Below are 24049 nucleotides of genomic sequence, written 5' to 3'. Positions count from 1 at the left end.
ATTTTGCAAAGTGGCGAAGTACCGACTATGCCAATAGTGACCATTTGCGGAGGAGCGATGTACCACTACGGATCTGTAAGGTACTATGTGCAGTTTGTTGACGCTGTCGGCCATGAAAAATTATTGCTGAGCCCTTTATAATCGATGGGAAGCTTTAAACAACACTCGTTAAGCAATTCGCATTGTGTGACACCTGGTGCTATTTTACTCTTCTTGCAGCTGTATTCCATCTGTTAGCGTGGTTCCTTGCACGAGATGACACCTCTAAATGGTGTTTTTGCGAAGAACTTTCAAGCACAGGCGTGGTTCTGTGGTAGAATCCTCGACTGCAATGCAGAATGCCTGGATGGAAATCCCACTTGAACCCTGCTTTTTCTTTAACACGAATGTGTTTTATGCCGGGGTCCACCAAGACTTGAGTGACATATTTCCGTAATTAAAATGGCTTCGAAAATGCGCACGATCAGATGGCAAATAATTCAAAAATGTTCCATGAACGGCAGGCCCCTAGCCAGGAATTTTTTTCGGCGGGGGGCACTTGCTGAAAGCCTTGACTATTTGAGAAAAACGCCTATTTTCAATATTCATTTTCGGGAAAACATCACGTATCATAAAAATTTCGGGGCGGCCTTCGCTGAAATGCTTCGCATTTAAAATACAGTATAAGTTATAGTTCAGTGCTGTCTTGTGTTTTCTTCATTTGTCCCCGTCTGCGTGCGCTATGTAATACCAAATAGCCCACCAAACCATCCTCGTGAGCAAATATACAACGCACCTTTTTTGTGCTAATACAAAGTTTAAAAATCTGCAAGTGATTTGCAAGGGCAGTACGCCTTTGTAATGTATCCATGCAATGCCAGGAATTATGCTATGAGGACACAAAGAATTGTGCAGCAAAGGGATATACAACCAATAACTAAAGTCATTGCGCCTTCGTTATAAGGATGTTTTGATTTGTCAGACTTTCGTTACACCTTTTATGATACTTTGATGTGGTTACGAGAGCAATGTACGCTATAACCTGCTGCTAGGAGTTAGCGTCATAAAAGAGCAGACCGTGTGCGGCGTTCGGAACAGTCGGGGAACCAGGCTCGAGTTTCGAAGCTTTGCGACGTGGTTCACGAGTTCGATCTAAGATCTTCACGTGGCCGTTAATGTTCTCCGTCTGCAAGACTCTTCCGTAGCAGTGCGATAGAGGTCTCCTGGACAGCCTACGTAAACTTGTTCTAAGCTCTTCAAAACCCACTTTGCAACTCTCTTCACCTCACTAGGTAGCAACATCTCTTTTCAGGTCGTTCTACTTATCGATGGGTGACCCTGCACAGGCCTGCAGAATCTCACTCATAAGTGCCTTCATTATCTCGCTCCTGCTTTTTCTATGTTTGTGCTGTTTGTTTCACCATGTGTGTTACTTGCATATTGCGACGTGCGTGCTATGAAAGACGAAGACGACAGCGCAAAGGCTCATACGCGTCATACAGGAGCCAGAAAGAAGAAAGAAGAACTCGCTGGCGCGCGGTATTAAAAAGACCTACGTGCTGTTCTTCTCTCGATCTTGGCGTTACGGCCTCTCTCTTGACGTCGCGACAATATGCAAGCTGTTCTCACTATCACACAGTATGAATTTAAAAAAAAGGAACGGCCTTACGCGAAGCAAAAAAGAACTACCACATATTTTCCCAATATACTGGAGTAAGAGCTAGTGTTTTAGTGCGATACCAACTCTATAGACTCTCTCCACTTGTTTGTGCCGTCGCCGTTATGCAGCGTATATGTAATATACGCTGCATATATAAATAAATAAATATATATATATATATATATATATATATATATATATATATATATATATATATATATATATATATATATATATATATATATATATATATATATTGTAGAATGGATAGGACGCAACAGTGAAAGACGAAGACGAGGACGGTTGTTGGTGCTCGTGCTTGCTCCGTTTCGGACTGCTGGTCGCTGAACCTGTGCTATTTATTTATTAAACGCCTCACGGACTCAACGCTCAACGCGTACCATCAATATATATATATATATAGCTTCTGTGCCACGAAGAGTGGCACAGAAGCTCGGGAAGGGGGGCGAACCAAAGGAAGACGAGAACGAAATAGAGCAGCCTGCCCGCAGCAAAAGCGCTGTCTCTGTGTCGTTCTGTTACAATGGCGCAGCCGCAAACTGCTGACCCCGACATCCCTGCGTCCACTACACTCCGAAGTGGACGAGTACTCACGGACTTGCCACCGACCACGGACGGCGTCCAGGACTCCACGGCGGCTCCGCGTCATGACTGCGGCGAAGCGATTTCCCAAGCCTTCTCCATGTTCGCTCAAGAGCTCAAGACGTCCGGCTTTGTGTGCGCCCGACTTGGATCATCCACTGAGAACGAAATTCCATGTTTTCATGGGTTTAAGGATGACCCCGCGAGCTGGGTAAGCGTCGTAAACTCGGTTGCCTGTTAAACACTCTTGGAGTGACGCAATCAAGAAATCCGTCGCCGAAGGACGTGTGCGATCTATCTATCTATCTATCTATCTATCTATCTATCTATCTATCTATCTATCTATCTATCTATCTATCTATCTATCTATCTATCTATCTATCTATCTATCTATCTATCTATCTATCTATCTAGCCGCCTACGTGTGGGTGCTCTCATGATCGCCTCCTTAACTTGGTGTAGACCAAAATTGGTGTGGGAGGGTAAGAAGATTTGACAAATATGACTCTCGGGTCATGACATGAATAACGTGAAAACCCGTCGCGTACGCCACCAGTTTCCAATAGGTTATCACTGTATATATCGTAATTGTCACCCAGCATCTGGAGTAGCATGTCAGGCGAACAGCCAGGCAAACATGTCCAGCTTCGTTAAAATGTTTATCTCTCTCTATTGGAAACGCGCCGAATGGGGTGGTCGTAGTAACCACGCGTTGATTTTTTTTTTTCGAGCCTGTTGGCACACATGTCACCGCCCCGTTATAAAGGGGACCCTCATAGCATCCATCCATTCATCCAAGAGCACTGTGAGAGGAAAGTGTGAAAGATAAAAGGCTCGTTCATGCAACCTCCCTAAAGTGTTGGGCGGTAGCTCAGTGGGCTAAACGCCCGATAGCGATCATCGTGGACCGCGAGGTCATGGGTTCGACTCCTGTCAACGGAACTTTTTACTAGTTTTTTTTCTTTGCCCTCTGATGGCGTACATTTTGCTGACGTACTTCCGAGGACGGAAATACGTCATGAAAGTCTTGGTGGATCCCTGCATAAAACGCTTTCGTGTTAATATAGGTTTCGAGAAAATCAACGAAAGTGATGCAGCTAGTTCCATCCTTGAACTTACACTTGTCTGTCTTTGCTCAAACGGCACCTCACGATTTTCCTTTTTCTAGCTTGCTCAGTGCCGCAACGGAATGCTTTCGCGACGCGGTGCCGATCATTTGCGAGGCAAGCTTTTGCAGTGTAGATGCCAGGCTCGATGCCAACTTGCTTCATGATATCAAGTGTGTCTGTGCTGACATTACTGAGCTTTAATCTGTCTAGCGCCAGATGCTTCGCGCACCATCACCTGTACTGCCAGAGCACCCCCTCTATCGGCAAATATACTTATATCTAAACTTTTTGTCACTGTTACGAGCAACCTCCAGCGAAATTATTGTAATCACCCACTTTTCTAGCAGACAAAATATACTTTCTCGACGTAACTGTGCTATCGATAACTAACTGTCAACAAAAACACGAAACGTGTTAATTACATTGCCTCACAACTACCATACATGCGAAGAGTCATGAATATGGCAGGATATTCACGTGACTATCTGAGTGTATTTTACATATAGATAGTTCTCATGTGTCAGTTCCAAAGAAGGTTCGGAGAATACTTTGACATACAGTTAACACTCGACCTAACGAAACCCAATTTAGCGAAGTTTTTTTCAGATATACCTGAGTAAAAAAGCAATGATTTCCTTTCTTTTTTTCTTCGACCCTATGCTCTGACGCTGTCGCATTAAAACGTCTATGTGCGCTGCTCACGGCTCTAACGTAAGTTTGACGAGGATGCACGCCGCGCCCCAGCATGGAGGAATAGACTCGGCGGTCGGTAGCACTCTTACGTACCGGATAGTGCTACGGGCGGCGGTGGTTGGTTTCGTGATTTCATGGCGCTAATCGCCTTCTTGCCACTTTCTCGCTCGGCCTCTGGCACAATCACTTCATTCGTTCTCCGCGTTTCCGCATATCGTTCGCCCATGATTACATCACTTAACCCTCTTTCTGTCCTGCATCGACTTGGGACGCTCCACCTCAGGGCCACCCTCGCGCACTTACCAGGAGTAGATTGGCGGCAAGAGCTTTGGACTGGTAGCTTTTGTTTGTCGCTACGTTACAACTCTAGATTTCGAAGAGCCGAAGATTTCTTTCTCAATTTTACGGACTTCCTGACTTAACGAAAGAGATTGAGCGTCACAGTCACTTTGCTAAGTCGAGTTACAGGTGTATATACTTTATGTCTCGTGTTCACACCTCCATGGACCGCTTACAAGCGTCCTGCTAACAAGCGTCAACCAAGGGCCTCTCTCCTTATTTTGTTGCACCATAGACCTCTAGTGCTTTATGCGCAAATTTTACATTCGCTTTGGTTGTGTAGCATTGAAAAAGCTGCCGTGCTAAAGCAGTGTTTCACGCCCTTCAGGTTGCACGCACATTTAGTCTAAACATTAACTACAAACAATGCTAATAGACCACTCGAGGGCTGAATGATTAGTTTGTTTTTTTCTGCACGCGGCTTACCTGTATACAGGGCCGTATTCCGTTGCCCATTTCAGAGCCATGTCGGACTGAAAGTTGCGATATTTTAGTTCTAGATGACCGGAAATTGAAGACGTTGGAGGAATTGGCGGTAATCTGGTGCCTCGCGGAAGATTATGCCGACTAAACCAGCACCAACTGAACAGCGAAATGGATACGCAGGCGATGCATGTCAGAATGAGCAAGATCCAGTCCATCACTTGGAAACAGAGTGTTTTGCCTTCCTTGTTTGTGGGAGTCATTGACCTAAAGTGCCTGCTTCTAGAAAAGACAAAAATAAAAGTAGGCTGAAATGTTATGATACAGAAAATGGTTGTTTCATTAGTTTGAAAAATGATGTATAGTCGCGGAAATCTTCGAAAATTAAGAATTGCGAGTGTATAATTGAGCTAAGGCACACGGCTCCTGTGTTGAATCTTTACCATACGACTTCAATTATGAAGCGAAATACTCAGTTACAGAACTCAGAATATTTATTTCTTTTGAAGGCAGCAAGAAATGGTGCTATAAAAACGGTGCAGTAGAGATGAAACGGTGAGATGGAATGTAAAATCTGAGCCAAATATTGGAAGATTTATAACGTTAACATTGCAGGTGACACAGGGCAATGAGCAGTCTTAGGAAGTTATTCTATCGGCTAAGCAAAATCACTTGCAAAAAATTTTGTTGAAACACCTTATCCGGTATATTGCATTGCCAAAGTACATGTGTGCATTCTTTACGTATTCACAACATGTATATCCCCTTCTGACAAACATTCCATTGTAACATCATTAACACAATCATGCGACCATTTGTTACAAATACTTGAACTAAAAGAGTTTGGTTCTTCTTGCTTTCATGCACTCAGCTTTCGCATGTCTTTCTTATTTTGTCGGAAACCAAGGAATATGTACGTATCGTCTGTAACCACTGCGTTATAATTCTAAATCATCGCATAACCAGAAAGGCGTACTCCGTCCGATACGCGAGGTCATGGGCTTGAAACGGGATATGACGACGCGACCTCTAAAGGCGTAAATTCCTTTCGGCCTCTCTGGGCGCTCGCGATTTCTTGTTCGTTGTCGGCTAGCGGTTACTTTGAGTTGTGGGTCACCCCACAAGCACGCGCTCTTCCGCAGTTGGCCAGCGCTCTTGAGGAATGAAACTGGCTCGATTGCCGCGGTCGGATGCGGTACTCTAGTAACCTCACAGCGAGAAAGAGCGATCGTCACTTTGGAACCTGATTGGTTTGATTTTGATAAGTCCTCCGCAGATGAGCCCATATGCCGCTCTAACAGCTGTCAAACTTTTCTTCGGAGATATATTTTTGTGTTCCGTTCGATCAGTTCTTTATTGCATTCATCGCGTCTTTCTTTCTGTGAATTTATAATTGTGCAGCCTTTGCTACTGTCGGTATTTCCAGGTATTTTCTGTTCATTTGATAGTTTGTTAATACTGATGCGCTGGGCTTTGTTGTACGCACTGTGGTATACGAAAAGACATCGCGCTTAGCAAAGTTATTATTGCGATGGCAATTATATGGACACGCTAGGCTGGTTTTTGCCGTCGCTGTCTCTCGACGCCGTCATGTCCCTGATATATAAATTATAAAGGCGTTTATTGACGGCATAGTCGACGAAGCACAACTGGCGGCACAGTCAAGACAGAGCGCGGACTCTGAGCGCGAGGAGCGTGCTGTCAGAGAAGAAGCCGAAGGACGATCCCACTAGAAAGCGCTCGACGGAGAGCGACCCATTACAACGACTTCAACGCTTCGCTACAACATATATATATCTGTATATAATATATCTATATATCTATCTAATTATATATATTATATATATATTATATATATACAAATAAAAGCGACAAAGAAAAATAAATAAGAAGAAAAAAATTCCGATGTGCACCATCGGGATTCGAATCTTCCTCCCCTTGCTCCTGCGGAACGCCCTGCCTTAAACAACTCGGCCACGCGCATCCGGTTGTTTACCATAACAACGGTGAATTATTTATATACACCATTTAACGCTAACTGCACGCAGAGCTCGGAGGTGCTTCAGTATGTGTAGCATCACTCGCGAGATTGCCCGAAGGGCGCGCTTAAAGCAAAGCTCCCACATTTTTCTGTGGACGCGCGCTAAAAGGTGGCCCCTTTCTGTAGCCACTGACGACGCGGAACGCCCAGTAAACGATGCGTCTAACGGCACTGCGCGGCATGAGACGCGGAGAGGGTTCACTCCACGTGCCGCAGTTTTAAAGAAAAAGAACTCTTACGAGCGTTAGGTTCTGGCGCGCTGCTCAAGCACGAAGAAGTAATGACCGCAACAGTTCGCGCTCGTCTTGTGTGTACCTGGGCGTTCTCTCGAGTGTCCTTCCTTGTGTTTGGGCAGTGCGCTGCAAGTGTCGAGCTTTGACCGTTGTTAGTTCGCGGTCGCCCTGTGTGTGTTCTTTTCGCCAGTCCTTTCCGCTGGAGCGGCGCGTTGCAAGTATTGAGCTGCTTGCCGTTCTTCGTGTGGCATTCTAATTTGTTGCTATCGCATTCATTGTTTCGCCGTTGCGGCGAAACTGACTTTTTTGTTTTTCTTTTGTTTTGTTTCCTTGTCGTGTTGTCGTTAAAACGGACGTTTTTTGTTTGCCATTTACCTGTTCTTTGGAGTATTTTTGGTACTTTTAGCTATCACTTTAAGGTGTACCTCTTTTTCGAACCTGCCCAGCGGCAAGCCTGGTCGCTAACTGTGGCCGCGATCTGACCAGCTGAAGACAGCAGTCCAGCTTTTGTAGCTGCAATTACTGTCAGTTGAAATCACTATCCTCAAGGAGCCTACGTTTAACTCTAGTCAACGAAATGTTCCGGGTGTTCTTGAGTCTTGCAGCGAGCAACAAGAATGTGCCCGCATTTCCCAAATCCTCGTTCATTTTGCGCTGTTTTGCTTATACTCGCTAGAAATATGCTTACCAACTTTCCAACTTGTCAATCATATTCACCAAGAATTCTCACTAAAAGAAAATTACTAGATCAGTGCCACGGACCGAAAGCTGCGAATGGAATGCGTTCCATGCTATAAGGTAAAACATGAGTAGCCAGGGACGAATCACCAAAGAGTGGACCAAGGAAGAGGTAAGGGCTTTTGGAGACGGTGAACATCACTGGCAGGAAGCCTTGTGCAGAAAGGTATACTAGCAAAGACAAAGAGGTGCTTTGGAAGTAGAGAAGACAACGAAAAGGAAAGCTCGTTGAAGTCTTCAACGACCAGCAGAGAGAACACGAGGAAGTCACATACAGAATATTTCGCATGCCAAACAAGCAAACCAAGAACTGCCATCAAAAAGGCCACTAATTCGGAGACGAAATTGATGGTCAGATATCCGTTGGCGATGTCCTGGGAAGCATTTTACATACAAATGCTTTCTGAGTCTCTATTATCGACCACGCGACAGAAGAAATCCACAAGATGTGAAAAACTATCAATGAAGGCGGCAGGAAATTCTCCGTACAATCGGCAAGCGCACAGATATCACTAAACACTCAACGTACATTATGTATTGAACTCTGTCATGAAGTACGCAAAGGCAATCGCAGACTTCCAGGACCTCGTGCAGCCTGAAGAGCAACGGCAGCTGGAATAAGAGATGCCTCGCTTACATATTTTCATTCTCACGGTCTCACGGCGGACTGCTCAATGACATGCTGATCAAACTGCTTTGGACGGAGTCTTCTTAGTTAGGCTCCGGAAATAGCCGGGAGTGGCGAATATTCTCGAGGACTCATTCCCTCCCCTCATGACATTGCACTGCTCTACACATCGCTAAGAACTCGCTGTCGGAGGCTCCGCTCTAGATGTAGAGCAAACCAACCACATCACAGATACCTTGCACTGCATATATAGGAGCTCCTCAAAAACCTGCAGGGGACTTGAAAGCTGGCACACGTCAAACTTCAGTACTGGAAAGCTTTTCTATACAAGTTGGGTGGCTTGGAACATTCTAGACTGGTGCATGCAGGGATGACGTCCTACGCCGCGCTGTGCGTTGACATATTAAGGCGATAGAGTTAAAGGGCACATTTCGCAGAAATTCCGGTGTCGTTGTAGGCGTCAGCGTCTTTGTTCGTGAGAGAAAAATTGGTGCTGGCCGTGAACGAAAAATTCCATAGATACTGTTACGGGGAAGAAACTATATACATAGGGTATATTTGACAGTAAAAGCATACAACGCTGCTGCAGTCCAAGCGCGTTCCGCTCAGCCCTTCGTCTTCGTCGTTTGCTGCCCTTCTCCGCTCGTGACATTACCCGCCGGCGGCAGAAGCACCGTCCCGGTGCGATCAGTTCTCGGGGCGAGAGTGGTACGGTTTAAGTCGCGAGACATGAACTATATCGCTCGTGGTTGAAGCTGTCGCTGACAGAGGATTGAGTGGGGCGATCTCATAGGTCACGCTAGTGACCTTTCGTATGACGCGGTAAGGGCCAACATAACGGGACATCAGTTTTTCGCATAGACCAACACGTCGTGATGGTAACCACAGCAAGACCAGTGACCCCGGAGAGTACTGCACGTCGCGGTGTCGGCGATCGTAACCACACTTTTGGTTAACCTGCGAGGCGCATAAACGATCCCGGGCGACCTGGCGGGCGATGTCAGCACGAGCCAGCGCATCACGAGCATAGGCAGTCGATGAGTCGGTGTCAGAATGCAACAAGGTGTCCATGGGTAAAGGCGGGTCGTAGCCAAACAACAGGTAAAAAGGTGAAAATCCAGCTGTGTCGTGGCGCGAAGAGTTGTATGCGAAGGTTACAAAAGGTAGGTTGATGTCCCAATCGCGGTGGTCCTCAGAGACGTACATTGCAAGCATGTCTGTCAGGGTACGGTTCAGGCGTTCGGTGAGGCCGTTCGTTTGTGGGTGGTACGCTGTAGTGAACTTGTGGTGGGTCGAGCAGGATCGCAGGAGGTCGTCGACTACTTAGATAGGAAGCAGCGGCCGCGGTCCGTGATCAACTGACGAGGAGCACCATGACGCAGAATGATGTCATGGAGAATAAAATCGGCTACATCAGTAGCGCAGCTGGTAGGGAGTGCCCGTGTGACGGCATACCGCGTTGCGTAGTCGGTAGCGACGGCAATCCACCTGTTACCGGTGGCCGACACGGGAAAAGGTCCGAGAAGGTCGAGGCCGACTCGGAAAAATGGCTCATCTGGGACTTCAATGGGCTGAAGACTGCCAGCAGGCAATAGCGCAGGTGTCTTGCGCCTCTGACAGAGGTCGCACGCCGCAACGTACTGTCGCACAGAACGGTAGAGGCCAGGCCAAAAGAATCGCCGGCGAATGCGGTCATACGTGCGTGATACCCCTAGATGGCCGGCGGTGGGTGCATCATGAAGCTGGGCCAAAACATCCGAGCGGAGATGCACAGGAACAACGAGCAGAAGCTCAGCACCGTCAGGGCGGACGTTGTAGCGGTGCAAGATGTCGTTGCGAAGAACGAACATCTGGAGGGAGCGGTCAGGCTGTGGAGATTGTAGACCATCTATAATAGGCCGCAAGGACGAGTCGCGGCGTTGCTCAGCAGCCATGTTGACGAAGTCTGTAATGGAGAGAACGAGTGCTTCATGATCATCTTCCGTCGTTTCAGGGAGATCGACTGGGTGCCGAGACAAGCAGTCGGCATCCTTGTGAAGTTGTCCAGATTTGTAGGATACCGAAAAGGTGTACTCCTGTAAGCGTAGCGCCCAGCGACCGAGGCGTCCCGTGGGGTCCTTGAGCGAGGAGAGCCAGCAAAGCGCATGGTGGTCTGTAATAACCGTGAAGTGTCTGCCATACAGGTACGGTCGGAATTTCGTGATAGCCCAGACGAGAGCTAAGCACTCTCGTTCGGTGATCGAATAATTTTGTTCCGATGGCGACAAAAGGCGGCTTGCGTACGCGACGACGCGGCGCATGCCCTGTTGCTGTTGTGCAAGCACTGCGCCTATACCGTGGCCACTGGCATCGGTACGAAGCTCCGTAGTGGCAGAAGGGTCGAAGTGTGCCAGAACTGGCGGGTTGGTGAGGATGGCAACGAGGGATGAGAAAGCGTGCGCTTGTTGTTGGCCCCAAGTGAACGCGACGTCCTTTTCAGTAGGCAGGTCAGAGGACGGGCCACGTCGGCGAAGTTCTGGACAAAGCGACGGAAGTAGGAGCACAGTCCAAGAAAACTGCGGACGTCCTTGGCCGAGCGGGGAGTGGGGAAATCTCGAACTGCTCGGACTTTCCCAGGGTCTGGTTGCACGCCCGCAGCGTCAACAAGATGGCCGAGTACGCAGATTTGGCGTTGTCCAAAGTGACATTTAGACGAGTTAAGTTGAAGGTTAGCGCGTCGGAAAACATCAAGCACTGTGGACAGGCGAGTAAGGCGGTTTTCGAAGGTGGTGGAAAAAAACAATAACATCGTCCAGGTAGCAAAGACAGATGGACCACTTCATGCCGCGAAGGAGAGTCCATCATGCGTTCGAAAGTCGCGGGAGCATTACACAAGCCAAACGGCATCACCTTAAACTGATAAGTCCATCAGGGGTCACGAAGGCAGTCTTCTCTCTGTCTTGGTCGTCCACAGCGATCTGCCAGTACCCTGAGCGCAGGTCGATTGACGAGAAATATCTGGCGCCGTGCAAGCAATCGAGTGCGTCGTCGATACGCGGGAGAGGATACACATCTTCTTGGTAATATGGTTGAGATGGCGGTAGTCAACACAGAATCTCCAGCTATTGTCCTTCTTTTTAACAAGGACAACAGGGGAGGACCAGGGACTGGAAGAGGGTTAGATTATGCCCTTATGAAGCATTTTATCTACCTCCCGTTGTATAATAACACGCTCCGGTGCTGACACACGATATGGCCGTCTGTGAATGGGTCGAGCATCACCGGTATCAATGCGATGGGTGACCACGGATGTCTGGCCCAAATTACGGTCGCCGAAGTCAAAGATGTCCTGGTAGGAGACGAGGAGGCGGCGGAGAGCAGAGACTTGCTCTGAAGTGAGCTCTTCGGATATCATTGGCGTGAAGCGGTCGCAAGAGGAACGTGAAGCGAATGACGGCATTGAAAAATCTGGTGGCGCATCTGTGGTCAAAGCGGAAACTGTATGGTCGGCCAGTGGTGTCAGATGTGCAAGTGACATGCCGCGAGGAAGAACTTGCGTCGAGAAGCCAAAATTGAGGACGGGAAAACAAGTTTGATTGGCTGTAACTGTCACCACCGTGTTGGGCAGCGTGACAATACTAATAAATAAATAACAAAAATGGTCGGCCCCGGTGAGAGCCGAGCCAGGGCCATCGGCGTGGCAAGCAGTTCTACCACAGGAGGCCTGCCAGTGCTTGAAACTGCTTCTTACAAAAACGCTGTAGGAATGTCATGTAGTGCGTAGAGTCTCCTCAACGCATGTAATATTGCGTGGCAGAATAGTAGAAACACACCAGGCGTCAAAACATGTGAAACGCGCCACGAGTTAGTCGTTTAAATTTGCCCACTAATGCAAAGTGCGCAGCTGATCCGGTGCGCATGGCACATTTGGGATACCTAGTAAGTACTGCACCAGTTTGCAAAAGGAAGAATAATGGCGTAGTGGGTGTTTCGCAACTGCATATCCAGTAGGCATTCTAGGATAGTTCGACGCGGTCAATGTTACGCGCACAAACGTTCCTTTCTTTGCGGCACGCTTGAAGGCGATGCGCACGGGGCCTGATTTCGCTATCGAGTTCTACTCTTGGCGGCGTCAAGCGTCCTCTAAGCTCTTAAGTTAAGCACTTCCCGAGAAGCTAGGCCGGAAGCCAAATAAAAGGCGCTATACGAGGCGCTTAAGAGAGGTTGCAATAATATTGATTGTTGGGCAAGTCCGTCGTCTAACACAGTGGCTTCGCCTGAACGAGCAGAACGCGCTGAAATGCTTCAGAGAGTATGTCGGAAACGCAGGGGACACAATGTTCTTTGCGCGGACAAACATCAAGGGATGGCAAAAAACTTGGAATATGCTTGAGGTTTGCCTTAATCGTAGAAGGCAATGAGACCCTGTGCGCATGGCCTTCAATCATGCCTGACAAATGAGCGTTTCTGCGTGCGCAATTGGCAATTTCAAACTATCCTAGAATGGCCACTGCAGGTGGAGTCGTTAAGTGCCCACTACACCATAATTCTTCCTTTTGCAAGTTGGCGAAGCGCCCACTCCGCGTCCGTTGGGGCCACGCACACCAGCGTAGATGCACACATTGTAATGGCGTGCAGCTTTAAACCACCCAGTCGTTGCGCAGTTCTTTGACACCTGGTGCGCTTCTGCGCTTCTGCCACGCAAGATAAAATGCTTTGAGGAGACTCCACCCCCTACATGACATTCTTATAGCGTCTCGTTTTACGAAGCTATTTCAAGCGCTGACCTGGGTCCATGGAAGAACGCATGCTTGCCAAGCAGAAAACATGGGTTCGATTCTCACTCGCACCGAGTATTTCTACTAATTATTTGTATCTATCTCAAATTTTCGCTCAGAGGCAACGCCGATTTCTCTCTCACAGCCAACGACGCCGACACCTACACTGGAATTTCTGCGAAAGCAGCTCTTTGACGCTGTGACGTTGATAAATGCTAAAATGCATTGCTGTTTCGAGTGCCGACTGTGAACGTTGTTTCATGGCGATGAACAATATGCAGTGACATCGGTCAGGCCATCATAATCTGCGGGAGGATTGTAAACCTGCTCTTCACAAAACGAAGGTTCGTCGCTCCAGCTGGTTCCCTACGTGAACTCGTGATTGCTATCGCCCCCCCCCCCCACGCCCCACTGCACTTGACGCCTATGCTTTCGAAAACCACAAGTGTGGAGCCAAGTACAGGAAGACTTTTGAATATTTTTACAGCTTTTCGTTATGCGTTGTCGCGACACCAGAAAATAGTCATCGTCATGAATATGCACGCCCATGTCTTCGTCCTCTGCTTCATCTTCTGCTTCGCTCCCAGAACACGTGCGCCGTGGGATTCAGTAACTCTGAACGGGCGACAGAGCGAGTACGTATACAGAGGAGGAAGGAGAAAGGACAAACATAGAAAAACAAAGGAAGAAAACGATAGAAAGCAATAGAACGCGTGGAGAGAGAGAGAGACAAAAGCGAAGAGATAGAAAGAGAGGAAAAGAGAGAAATAGACAAACAAATAAAGAAACAGACACAAGAAATACAGAGAACAAACAGAGAACAAGCTTAAAAAATGTATAGTACAATAAAGGAAGGGAGGATGAGGTTGAGGAGAAGAGAAAGAAGGAAGGCAACGCCATCGGCTCCGTTGCTTCCTCATTCTTTGCAACACAGTTCAGGGCTGGGCAAAGATACTTTGAAATTGTATCGCGATACGATACAAGATACTCAGGCAAGAAGTATTTGAGATACAGATACAAGATACTGCAACACTGATTCTATCCGATACGATAGATTCCAAATGTATCTTAAGATACCTCGATACATTCTCAAATTTGTTAATATATATCTATATAATGCAGCATTAAACGCCTATGTACATAAATGTTCGCTTGAAAATTTATTAACTGCGATCAATTGTGTTTCATTTGAATGAAAACTCTGTTAGTATCTTAAATGCTTTGTACTCCATGTTCACGGGTATAAATCTCTCATTCCGAAAACAACTTATTGGCGTTGTTTTAGCTGCTTAACATGACAGCTCTTTATACATTTCGCTGATAGCGGTCCTTGCTTATAGCTTTTGTAATGGATAGGAGTCGCTGCTCTGCTTGCTGACCAGCGAGCGGGTTATCAACTAACCATGTGAACTTCAATAAGAAGCCTCCGCACGATGGTGCAAATACTGCTGTGGAGTTCTACCTTGCAGGTAAAGATATTACGGTTTTCGCAATAAGGGATCACCGGACAGGTCTACGTCACCAAGAACATGTGCAGTCCAGAAACGTTTCAGACGTATTTGACAGTTGCGCAAAGCGCTGCAGGACACCGCCGCTATTCACACTATTGTCACTTACAGATCCGATTACCTGATGATTAGCAACAATAAAAGAATTCAGGGAAGCTTAAGCAACCAAAAAAATTAGATCTAAGTATAAAATAGAAAAGCGGTTCCGTATCAAACACAGCCAATAAGTATAGAAACACGATACAGAAAGCACCCCCAAGAGCTAAAAATAATTGTTGCGTTTTACATCGAAAACCCACAATATGATTATGAAAGACGCTCTATGGAGGGCTCCGCAAACTTTGACCACCTGGAGTTCTAAAACCTACACATAACCACACGGGCCTCTGCCATTTTCCCTCCATCGAAATCCCGCTACAGGAACTTCGGGCCAGTACTCAAGCGCCATAAACACTGGACCACCGCGGAGGGTAGCCCCTAAAAGCTACGACACTTAAATTCAGTGCCCATGGAAATTGGCGTAAACCGACTCTTTGGGACGTTCCTGAGAAAAACGGAGCATTTGTTATAACAGTGTTTCTCCAATACCTTCACGAACGTATTTAAGATGGCGCCTACTAATTTACGTTAATAAAATGCAAACTCAATTTTGCTATTTTACGTAGCAGTAAGCAGAATTGTAGTTACTGTACACTCCAGGCGCGCCCAGATTATTACATATTTGTTCTCAACATCACCTTTACATAACAGAAAATTCAAGTGGAATATAAGTATGTAAACCTATATACCACTTGAAGAAGAACAGTATCAGAAATGACGCAGAGAGTTAAAACTAGGAATGAAGCAGAGAGCTTACCTTGGCAGCACGTTAAAGGCATATTGCAGTGAGCAGACCAGGAGAAAAAAAACTATACAGACACATAGGTAATGTATGGGATGCAAAAGAAGGACAGCTAAGCAAGAACTTCTGCTAACAATCAAATTACGATTTTAAAGCTCTTTGAATAAAAGAAAAACAGACGTACGCCAAGATGGCGTCGGCTAGTTGAATGCTTGTTCTGTTAAAGCCAGCATCGGGGCCGTTGGTGCTATAGCTGTTAGAATCTTATTTGCATATAAGTCAATTTCATTGCATGTAACGCAAATTTACTTCCACGAGATCCTTCAAATTGCCGATGTGTGAAAGCCACGAGAGGCAACCAGCCATACTTTGCATTCTTCAGACTTCGTAACGAAGCACCACACAAGGGGAAATTCGATAATGACTGTACAGCGGCACAGGATGTGTGCGAAAGACGCCGCACGCATTCTAGTGCGCGGCACAGGAGAGTGGCTAAGTGCCAAGTGTCATGGCACTGGCAAAACATTAAAAAAATAAAATGAACGATTAAACAAAAATTCCGCTGGGCGCAAACGATCGCGCGCCTGTCCCTCGAGACGACGCGAGCGCCACTTCGTAGCTCTGCTCAACCAATACATCGGGACGCTCAGAGCTTATCGCCTATCCTCGCTGGAAAACTCTTGCGTCGAGATAAAATAATGTCACGGCCTTTAGTTTTATTCCGGTGACTTAGTAGCAGCAGTATCAACTTGAGAAGAGGAGCTCGGCCAACGTCTGTTGCTTCGAACGGTGTTGATGTGACCGCAGTATCTTGTATCTTAAGATACACGACACATTCTTCAATGTATCGGAAATACAGATACAGATACCTGTTTAGCGAGACGTATCGCGATACAGATACAAGATACACAAAGAGTATCTAAGATAGTGTATCTTCGATACGGCCCAGCACTGGATTTCATGAGGGACACAACCTCGGCGCTGAAGACACTCGCAGCATCCTCTACAGCGAGAGCAACGCAGAAGGCCGCGGGGCAGACATCGACACCGGCCGCGAGCAGAGTTTTACGCCGAGTATCTCGAATTCCGCGACGTTGCCAGAGACCACGACCACCTTCGCACAGGTGCCTGCACCTCTTGTGTCTGGCCCGCTTTTCGCGATGGTACAGGAAGAGCCAATGACACACACCAGTGACACCACTGTGCTCGCAGACCCACCGGAGCCGCTTCTGCTGCTTCGACAGCATTCCTTGACCGAATGCGCACCCGGTCACCTCATGTTGTGTGACAAGGTTCTCCGGGACATGCGCAAGAATGTCGGTCAATAATCTCGGAGCCCCTTGAAATGCTATCTTCTTTCCCGAAGAAGCCTGCTGTAGAACCCCCAGCCAAGGCACCCGGTGAGCCTTCTCGGATGCTGGTCCGGCAAGAATCATTGGCCGTGGCGCGTCTGCCGCTTTCTCCACGACATGGCCATAGCCCGCCGCAAAATGTATCTATGGCAGCTGTCCACAAGACGTCCCTGCGTGGCCGAGACTGACCACATCGATGTAGCGATTCTCGCCCTCCAGATACACTTCTGACAGATCCCCGAACGAAATCGCAGCGTGGCCGGGACAGACCAGCGAGATGCAGTCAATGCCGCCCACCGGAAGCGTCATCGGCAAAGCTCCAGGCCAAGCCCCAGCATTGTAGCGACCGACCACAGCGACACAGCCAGCATCGGCCACCAGGTACATTGTCGGTGGCTTCGCTCTTTCGCAGTCATGTGTCATGACGATGTGCGGCAGGCTATAGCTTCGGCCCTCGTGCTTCACCAGCACGAGGAAGAGAAGAACGAAGTTTAGAATAGAACAGCTGGCCTAGCGAACAGGCGCTGTGTCTATTTTTGTCTTCCTTTACATTATATATATATATATATATATATATATATATATATATATATATATATATATATATATATATATATATATATATATATATATATATTGTAAAGGAAGACAAAAATAGACACAACGCCTGTTCGCTAGGCGTTATATATATAAAGTACATCAGGAATAAGAATTCATGTTGCTGGTGCACATATTTATAGAATCTTCAAGGGAAAGAGAGGGAGAAAAACGAGGGGGCGGGGGACAAGACGAGGACTTGGTGAGCGAGTATTCGTTGGGTGCTTCCACCGCACACCAGTCCTTTCCGTCGCCGTCCACTCATACGCACTGTTTACATTGAAGGTGCCGCTACCCGTACACACACCGAACAAAATCCTTCCACGACATACGCATTGAGACGCCACTTGCATAGCGCAACGACCTCTGGGAAGTTCGCTGCCTCGCGTTTTTCTCCCTTTTTAACACGGAAGTGCTTTATGCCGGGGTCCACCAAGTACATCCGTCACGGATATGACGTTGATAGAATGGACGCGAACGGGTGAGAAATTAAAAACATACTCTGCTGGGAATCGAACACACGACGTTGCGGCCGCGACGGAAAGCGCCCGACGCCCTAGCGACTACGCTAGCTCGGTTTTCTTTTCTTTAATTCATGGAAAGATGACCCGTTATAGCTGTGAAGCACACACTACGTACTTCGTCACGTTAGAATTATCTTAACATGCAGAACACCCACATTGTTGCCTACGGTGAGAGGCTGTTCAAAAGTCAGGCAAACACACACAAGCGTCCAGAAGTGCAAGCCACCCCGGAACGGGCTCAAAAGTCTCAACAACACTGCGCACTTGAGCAGCTTCTTCTCGGAAGACAGAGCTCGTCGATCGTGGTGGCTCGGCGTGCCTGTCGATCATGCGACTTTTCCATAGCGCATAAAGTCCTAATAACATAAATAAATCATACGGTGTATTATTGGTGGGGCTCTTTTTGAAAGGGGGGAACCGAATCCCATGAGCTGTGATTGGAAGGTCTTTTCTGATTGTTCTCTTTAGAATGCCCCAGAAATAAAATGCGTCACGACAATGGATAAAACAATGCTCTATCGTCTCAGGTTGGTTACAGAGTCTACAATTCACAGTCCAGGGCACATATATTGCTCTTTCATTGAGCCATTTCTTCACTAGTAGAGTGGATGTGTGCAGTTTAAAGAAAAACGTTTTCGCTGCTGGCGATATGCACATTCTACGTACACGGAATAGTACATCATGGCCAGGCAAAAGCAAATATGGCAGTCGGTATACAGGTTCTGGGAAAAGGTTATTCACAAGTGCAGCGGTTAGCGTTGTTCTGTCTATATTATATGTCGGAGATCAGCAGACGACAAAGAAGAGGAATTGATAGGGGGCTGCTGTCTCCGCAGCTAGCGCCAAGAAGTCCGTGCACCACTATCATCATGTACTTTTTTCGTGTTCGATTGTCGCCATTAAAGGCATTTCGTTGCAGTCTCATGGATCCGTCTTTTTGGTGGCGCTACGATTAGAAGGCCGACGTTCCGCAACATATGGTGCCGAAACCCGGGATAACGAGCGGATCCAACGACGTGGACAACGAGCGACGGCGACAATGAGTTTCCACTAGAAACCGCAGCCGGAGCAACCTGATCCTCATTGGAACCGCACCCAGGGAAGTAACGAGCGGAGCCGGGTACCTTACGAGCAAGTAAGCCGTGATCCTAAGCAGACATGGACCGCCTGAAAGCGAAACGTGCTGCTAGGCGAACCCAGTCAACAAAAGTAATGAATGAGGCGACGACGTTGTTGGAGAGTGACTGCAACGACCGAACGGCGTTAAGCAAGGTTATCGACAAGCTCGTCGCAAGCCGTGACGAACTTCGGAAGATCAATGCCGAGCTCGAGGAAGTGATTCCGGTAGAGGAACTTGAGAGGGAGTACGAGTCTGCGGCGAATTATGACGACCAGGCACTCGAGACCCTGACGCGCCTACGGTGCCGGCTTGAAGATCTGAGCCTCGGTAACACGCGACAGACTTCTCCTTCGACGACGCTCAACACGCCGCCTGCCCCAACGACAGCTGCATCCCAGAGCTTCGGACCTCGCCTTCCAACGCTAACCATCAAGCCGTTTCATGGGGACTTGTGTCAATGGACGTCGTTTTGGGAGAGATTCAACGGAGCCGTCCACACGAATCCAACTCTGAGCACGACGGATAAATTTCATTACCTACACAACTATTTGGTAGGTGAAGCAGCAGCTGCAATTGCCGGACTACCAACCACGGAAGCGTGTTATGAAAGTGCTATCCAGCTGCTGAAACAGAGGTTCGGGGACAAGAGCAGGATCGTACAGCAGCACTTCAGAGCGCTTCGTGAACTGCAGCCCGTGACCTCTCCATCGGATACAAGGGAGTTGCGAAGGCTTTACGACGCAGTCCAGCTTAATGTCCGCTGCCTCAACGTCCTAGACGTCCCAACTAGTAGTTTTTCGGCGATGCTCTACGACGTTATGCTTCACTCTTTGCCACAAGAAATCATCGTGGCGTTCCACCGCCATAGACGTCTCCAGGATGAAGCACAAGGCACGGGACGCGCTGCTTCAGGAGAGACAACCACAACGTCTTGCGAAAAACTTGAGCAGCTCTTGCGGTATACACAGATAGAGCTCGAAACAAGAGAGCAATGTCTCCATCGACGTCCTCTACCAAGGGCAGCGGGAACAACAGAAAGCATGTGCCGTCATCATCGGTCCTACATGCATCCGAAGAATCAAAGCAAGTACGGAACGAATGTTTCTTTTGCAAGTCTAAGAGGCATGAAACCGAAGCATGCAGCGCTACCTTCACCATATCAGAGAAAAAAGACCGGCTGGCTAAATTTATGCGGTGCTATCGATGTACTATGAAGGGCCACCGCGCAAACGAGTGCCGGCGGAGGTTGGTGTGCGTGACATGCAAAGGCAGGCATGCTACAACGATGTGCGACCCAGTTTATCGTGCGACAAGAGGCGAAAAGTCGCCCAACATGGTCTCTGCTGCTACTAAGCCAATAAAAGAAGAGTCACCGCGGTCGACTGCCGTTACAAGCTGTCAACTTGACGAAGCCGTCAACTTACAGACTTTCCGTTCTTGGATTGTCGGGTTCAACGAGACGTCTTATGTCAGAGGCATCATCGACGGAGGCAGTCAACGCACGTTCATTAAGGAAGACCTGGTGACACGGTTGGGACTAAAAATCCTTAGAGAGACTTGCCTTGCGGTGAACACGTTTGCATCAGACGCTCCTTCTCGTGTGAGAAAGTGCAATGTCGTCGAGGTTCGCCTACGTAGCCAGTTTGATTACAACGAGCACGTCATCGAAGCCATCGCCATGCCAGTAATTTGCCACGACATCCCTGCCACGGCTATGGAATGCTCCTTCGCAGCCAAATTGCGAGAGCAAAATTATCGGCTGGCAGACGAGCAAACTGTGCCTAGACAGTGTGGCGAAAAAGGAATTAGCCTGCTCATAGGATCTGATCAACTGTGGAAGATCGTGAGCGGCGACATCATACGCAGCACGGAAGTACAAGGATTGGTAGCGGTCAAGACCACTCTCGGATGGACGCTCCAAGGTCCTGTCACAAAAACGAGCTTCATAAGCGGAACATCCGAGGTGATGATCTGCGTCCTGCGAGTCCAAGCTGAAGGAACTAAAGGATTGGAGCAAAACATACTGGAGTCATTTTGGACGTTAGATGCCATGGGAATTGCACCAACGGAAGCAACTCACGGGTGCTCAGACACCTTGTCTGTTTTCGAAAGTAAGATGACAAAGATCGGAAAAAGGTACCAAGTAGCCGTGCCACGTAAACACCCGGATATCGAGATGCTACAAGACAACTACAGCGTCGCACTTACCCGACTACGAAATCTGGTTAAACGTATCTCGAAGTCAGGAGGATTGCTGGAGAGATATGATACAGCGATTCGTCAGTACATTGTTTCCGGCCACGCTGAAGTTGTACTTGACAACGAATCAATAGATGGCCCGGCGTACTACATGCCACACAGGGAGGTCATTCGAGAGGACTCACTCACCACCAAGCTCCGCGTGGTCTTTGATGCGTCGTCTCACGCCAAAGGAGAGAAATCTCTGAACAGTTGCCTTGAAACTGGACCGAACCTAAACCCGGACCTACTTCAGGTTCTCCTCCGTTTCAGATGGTATTTAGTACCAATGACAGCAGACATCGAGAAGGCGTTCTTGCAAGTCGAGATAAGAAAAGAGGACCGTGACCTGTTCAGGTTTATGTGGTTTGACAAAAGACCTGATGTCCCTTTCAAGGAAGAAGAAGTACAGATTTGGCGAATGACCAGAGTACCTTTTGGATCTACAGCTAGCTCATTCATGCTTACGGCTACTATCCAGCATCACTTGAAGAGACAAGTCCATCCCGAAAAAAGGCAGTAGCACAGCTACTTCTGAAGTCATTTTACGTGGATGACCTCTTATTCGGAGCGAATGACATAGAGGAAGCAGCAACTCTTTACAAGTACACGAAAGAACTGATGGATGGTGCTGGCATGCCTTTAAAGAAATGGAGCTCAAGCTGCAGAGAACTGGAACAGCTGTTCGACTCCAACGATGCGCTTACCCAGGATAGCGCTGGACATCAAGCAAAAGTTCTAGGAATGGGTTGGTCCAAAGAAACAGACACCTTTATCTACAACCCGGAGAACATCCTGACTTTCTTGGAGAAGGCAAAGGACACTAAGCGTTTTGTACTCCAAACCGTGTCGAGGATCTACGACCCATTAGGCTTTCTTGCACCGTACGTGGTACGAGGGAAGATGCTGTTTCAGCAGTTATGGATTTCAAAAGTCGACTGGGATGATGATCTTCCCGATCACATTAGGGCAAAATGGCACGACTGGAGAAACCAGCTTATTCAGCTTCCGAAAGTCAACGTTCCCCGGAACCTCAGGAGTGGAGTTGCAGCACCACGTGACAATCAGCTACACGTATTCGTCGACGCAAGCACAAAAGCGTATGGAGCTTGTGCATATCTTCGTGTAGAAGATGTGAATGGAAATGTAACGAGCACTCTGATTACAGCCAAGTCAAGGATAGCCCCATTGAAAGCTCTATCATTGCCAAGACTAGAGCTAATGGGTGCGTTAACAGGAAGCCGACTGTTAAAATATATAGTGAAAACATGCGGCGATCTCATGCCCAGAGCGCAATGTTTTCTCTGGACTGACTCAACCATAGTGCTTGGCTAGTTACAGCGAGAGACTTCGACTTTAGACGTATTCGTCAAGAACCGAGCCAAGGAAATTCTGGATAATACGTCGAAATGCACCTGGAGCCATTGTCCAGGAGAAACAAATCCTGCGGATATGATTACCCGAGGTGTATCTTTAGACGCATTGGCTACCGACGTAGTCTGGTGGCAAGGACCCGCTTGGCTCAGTAAAGACTCAGCAAAATGGCCAGCTGTGAAGAAGTCACCGCCCCAGATAAACGACATGCTAGGCATAACAGTGACAAAGCCAACGACGCTGTACTCAACAGGCAGCACAGTGCATTTAGCCCCACTGCTGGATGCCACGAAGTTCAGCTCACTGCACAAGCTCCTTCGGATCACAGCATGGGTGCAGCGTTTTGTGTCCAAGGTTAGGTTCAAGACTAAGGAAGATGGAGCCATATCTGCTGAAGAAATCTTGGCAGCCGAGAGATATTGGATCCGCCAAGTTCAAACTGAAGCGTTTCCCGACGAGCGGAGGTGGCTAGAAGAAAAACAAGGTTCACCCAGTAACTCATGGGTAGCACAACTACACTCATTTATCGACGAAAGCGGGCTTCTACGCGTCGGCGGAAGACTAGAAAATCTCAGAGACAGCTGGGACGTGAAGCATCCATTCCTGCTTCCAAGTCGACACCGTTTCACCGAGCTGGTATTTAACGATGCCCATCGGCGAGTCATGCACGGAGGTGTAACGGCGACAGTACACAACGTACGCGAACGCTTCTGGATCCCGAGAGCGCGACAAGCGGCAAAGAAAGCGATCAACCGATGCCTGACATGCGTGCGTCTTCGCACGAGACCCACTGTGCCGCCGTACCCGCCGCTTCCAGCTTGCCGCGTCGAAAAGACGAAACCTTTCGACACTACAGGAATTGATTTCGCCGGACCATTGTATGCGAAGTCATCCGAGAGCTCCGATTCCAAAATGTACATCGTTCTTTTCACGTGTGCAGTGACAAGAGCCTTGCACTTGGAACTGGTCTCGGATATATCGTCACCTGCTTTCATGTTGGCATTCCGGCGTTTTAGTGCAAGAAGGGGACTGCCAAGTACCATTTACTCCGACAATGCCCTTACCTTCAAGCGGACGTCTCGGGAGCTACAAAAGATATGGAAGGTTATTCGAAAAGACGACTTCCAGGCTTATATTGCAAACCAAAGGATACAGTGGAAGTTCATAGTCGAAGCGGCCCCATGGTGGGGAGGCTGGTGGGAACGATTGGTCGGGACTGTGAAGACGGCACTACGAAAAGTTTTAGGCCGAAGCTGTCTGTGCGCAGAAGAACTATCAACCATTTTGACTGA

General features: G+C 47.9%; 1 protein-coding gene across 1 annotated transcript; it reads left to right on the top strand.

The window, feature by feature from the left end:
• Positions 1 to 19237: 19237 nt before the first annotated feature.
• On the top strand, positions 19238 to 23773 carry LOC119374874 (uncharacterized). Its single transcript, XM_037645078.1, has 2 exons — positions 19238 to 20103; positions 23698 to 23773. Exons 1-2 carry the CDS (start codon positions 19238 to 19240, stop codon positions 23771 to 23773), a joined length of 942 nt encoding a protein of 313 aa, XP_037501006.1.
• The last annotated feature ends 276 nt before the right edge of the window (positions 23774 to 24049 follow it).

The sequence above is a fragment of the Rhipicephalus sanguineus genome, chromosome 11 (assembly GCF_013339695.2).
Source record: "Rhipicephalus sanguineus isolate Rsan-2018 chromosome 11, BIME_Rsan_1.4, whole genome shotgun sequence".
NCBI lineage: Eukaryota > Metazoa > Arthropoda > Arachnida > Ixodida > Ixodidae > Rhipicephalus > Rhipicephalus sanguineus.
The sequence above is the reverse complement of the archived record's forward strand: the minus strand, read 5'-3'. Positions and strand labels throughout refer to the sequence as shown.

What these genes read in the sequence shown, in the direction of transcription:
- LOC119374874 (XM_037645078.1), top strand. Translation starts at nt 19,238, where the DNA reads ATGAATGAGGCGACGACGTTGTTGGAGAGTGACTGCAACGACCGAACG. An exon ending in AAACTTGAGCAGCTCTTGCG is followed by an intron (nt 20,104 to 23,697) that starts GTATACACAGAT and finishes TCACGTGTGCAG; the next exon opens with TGACAAGAGCCTTGCACTTG.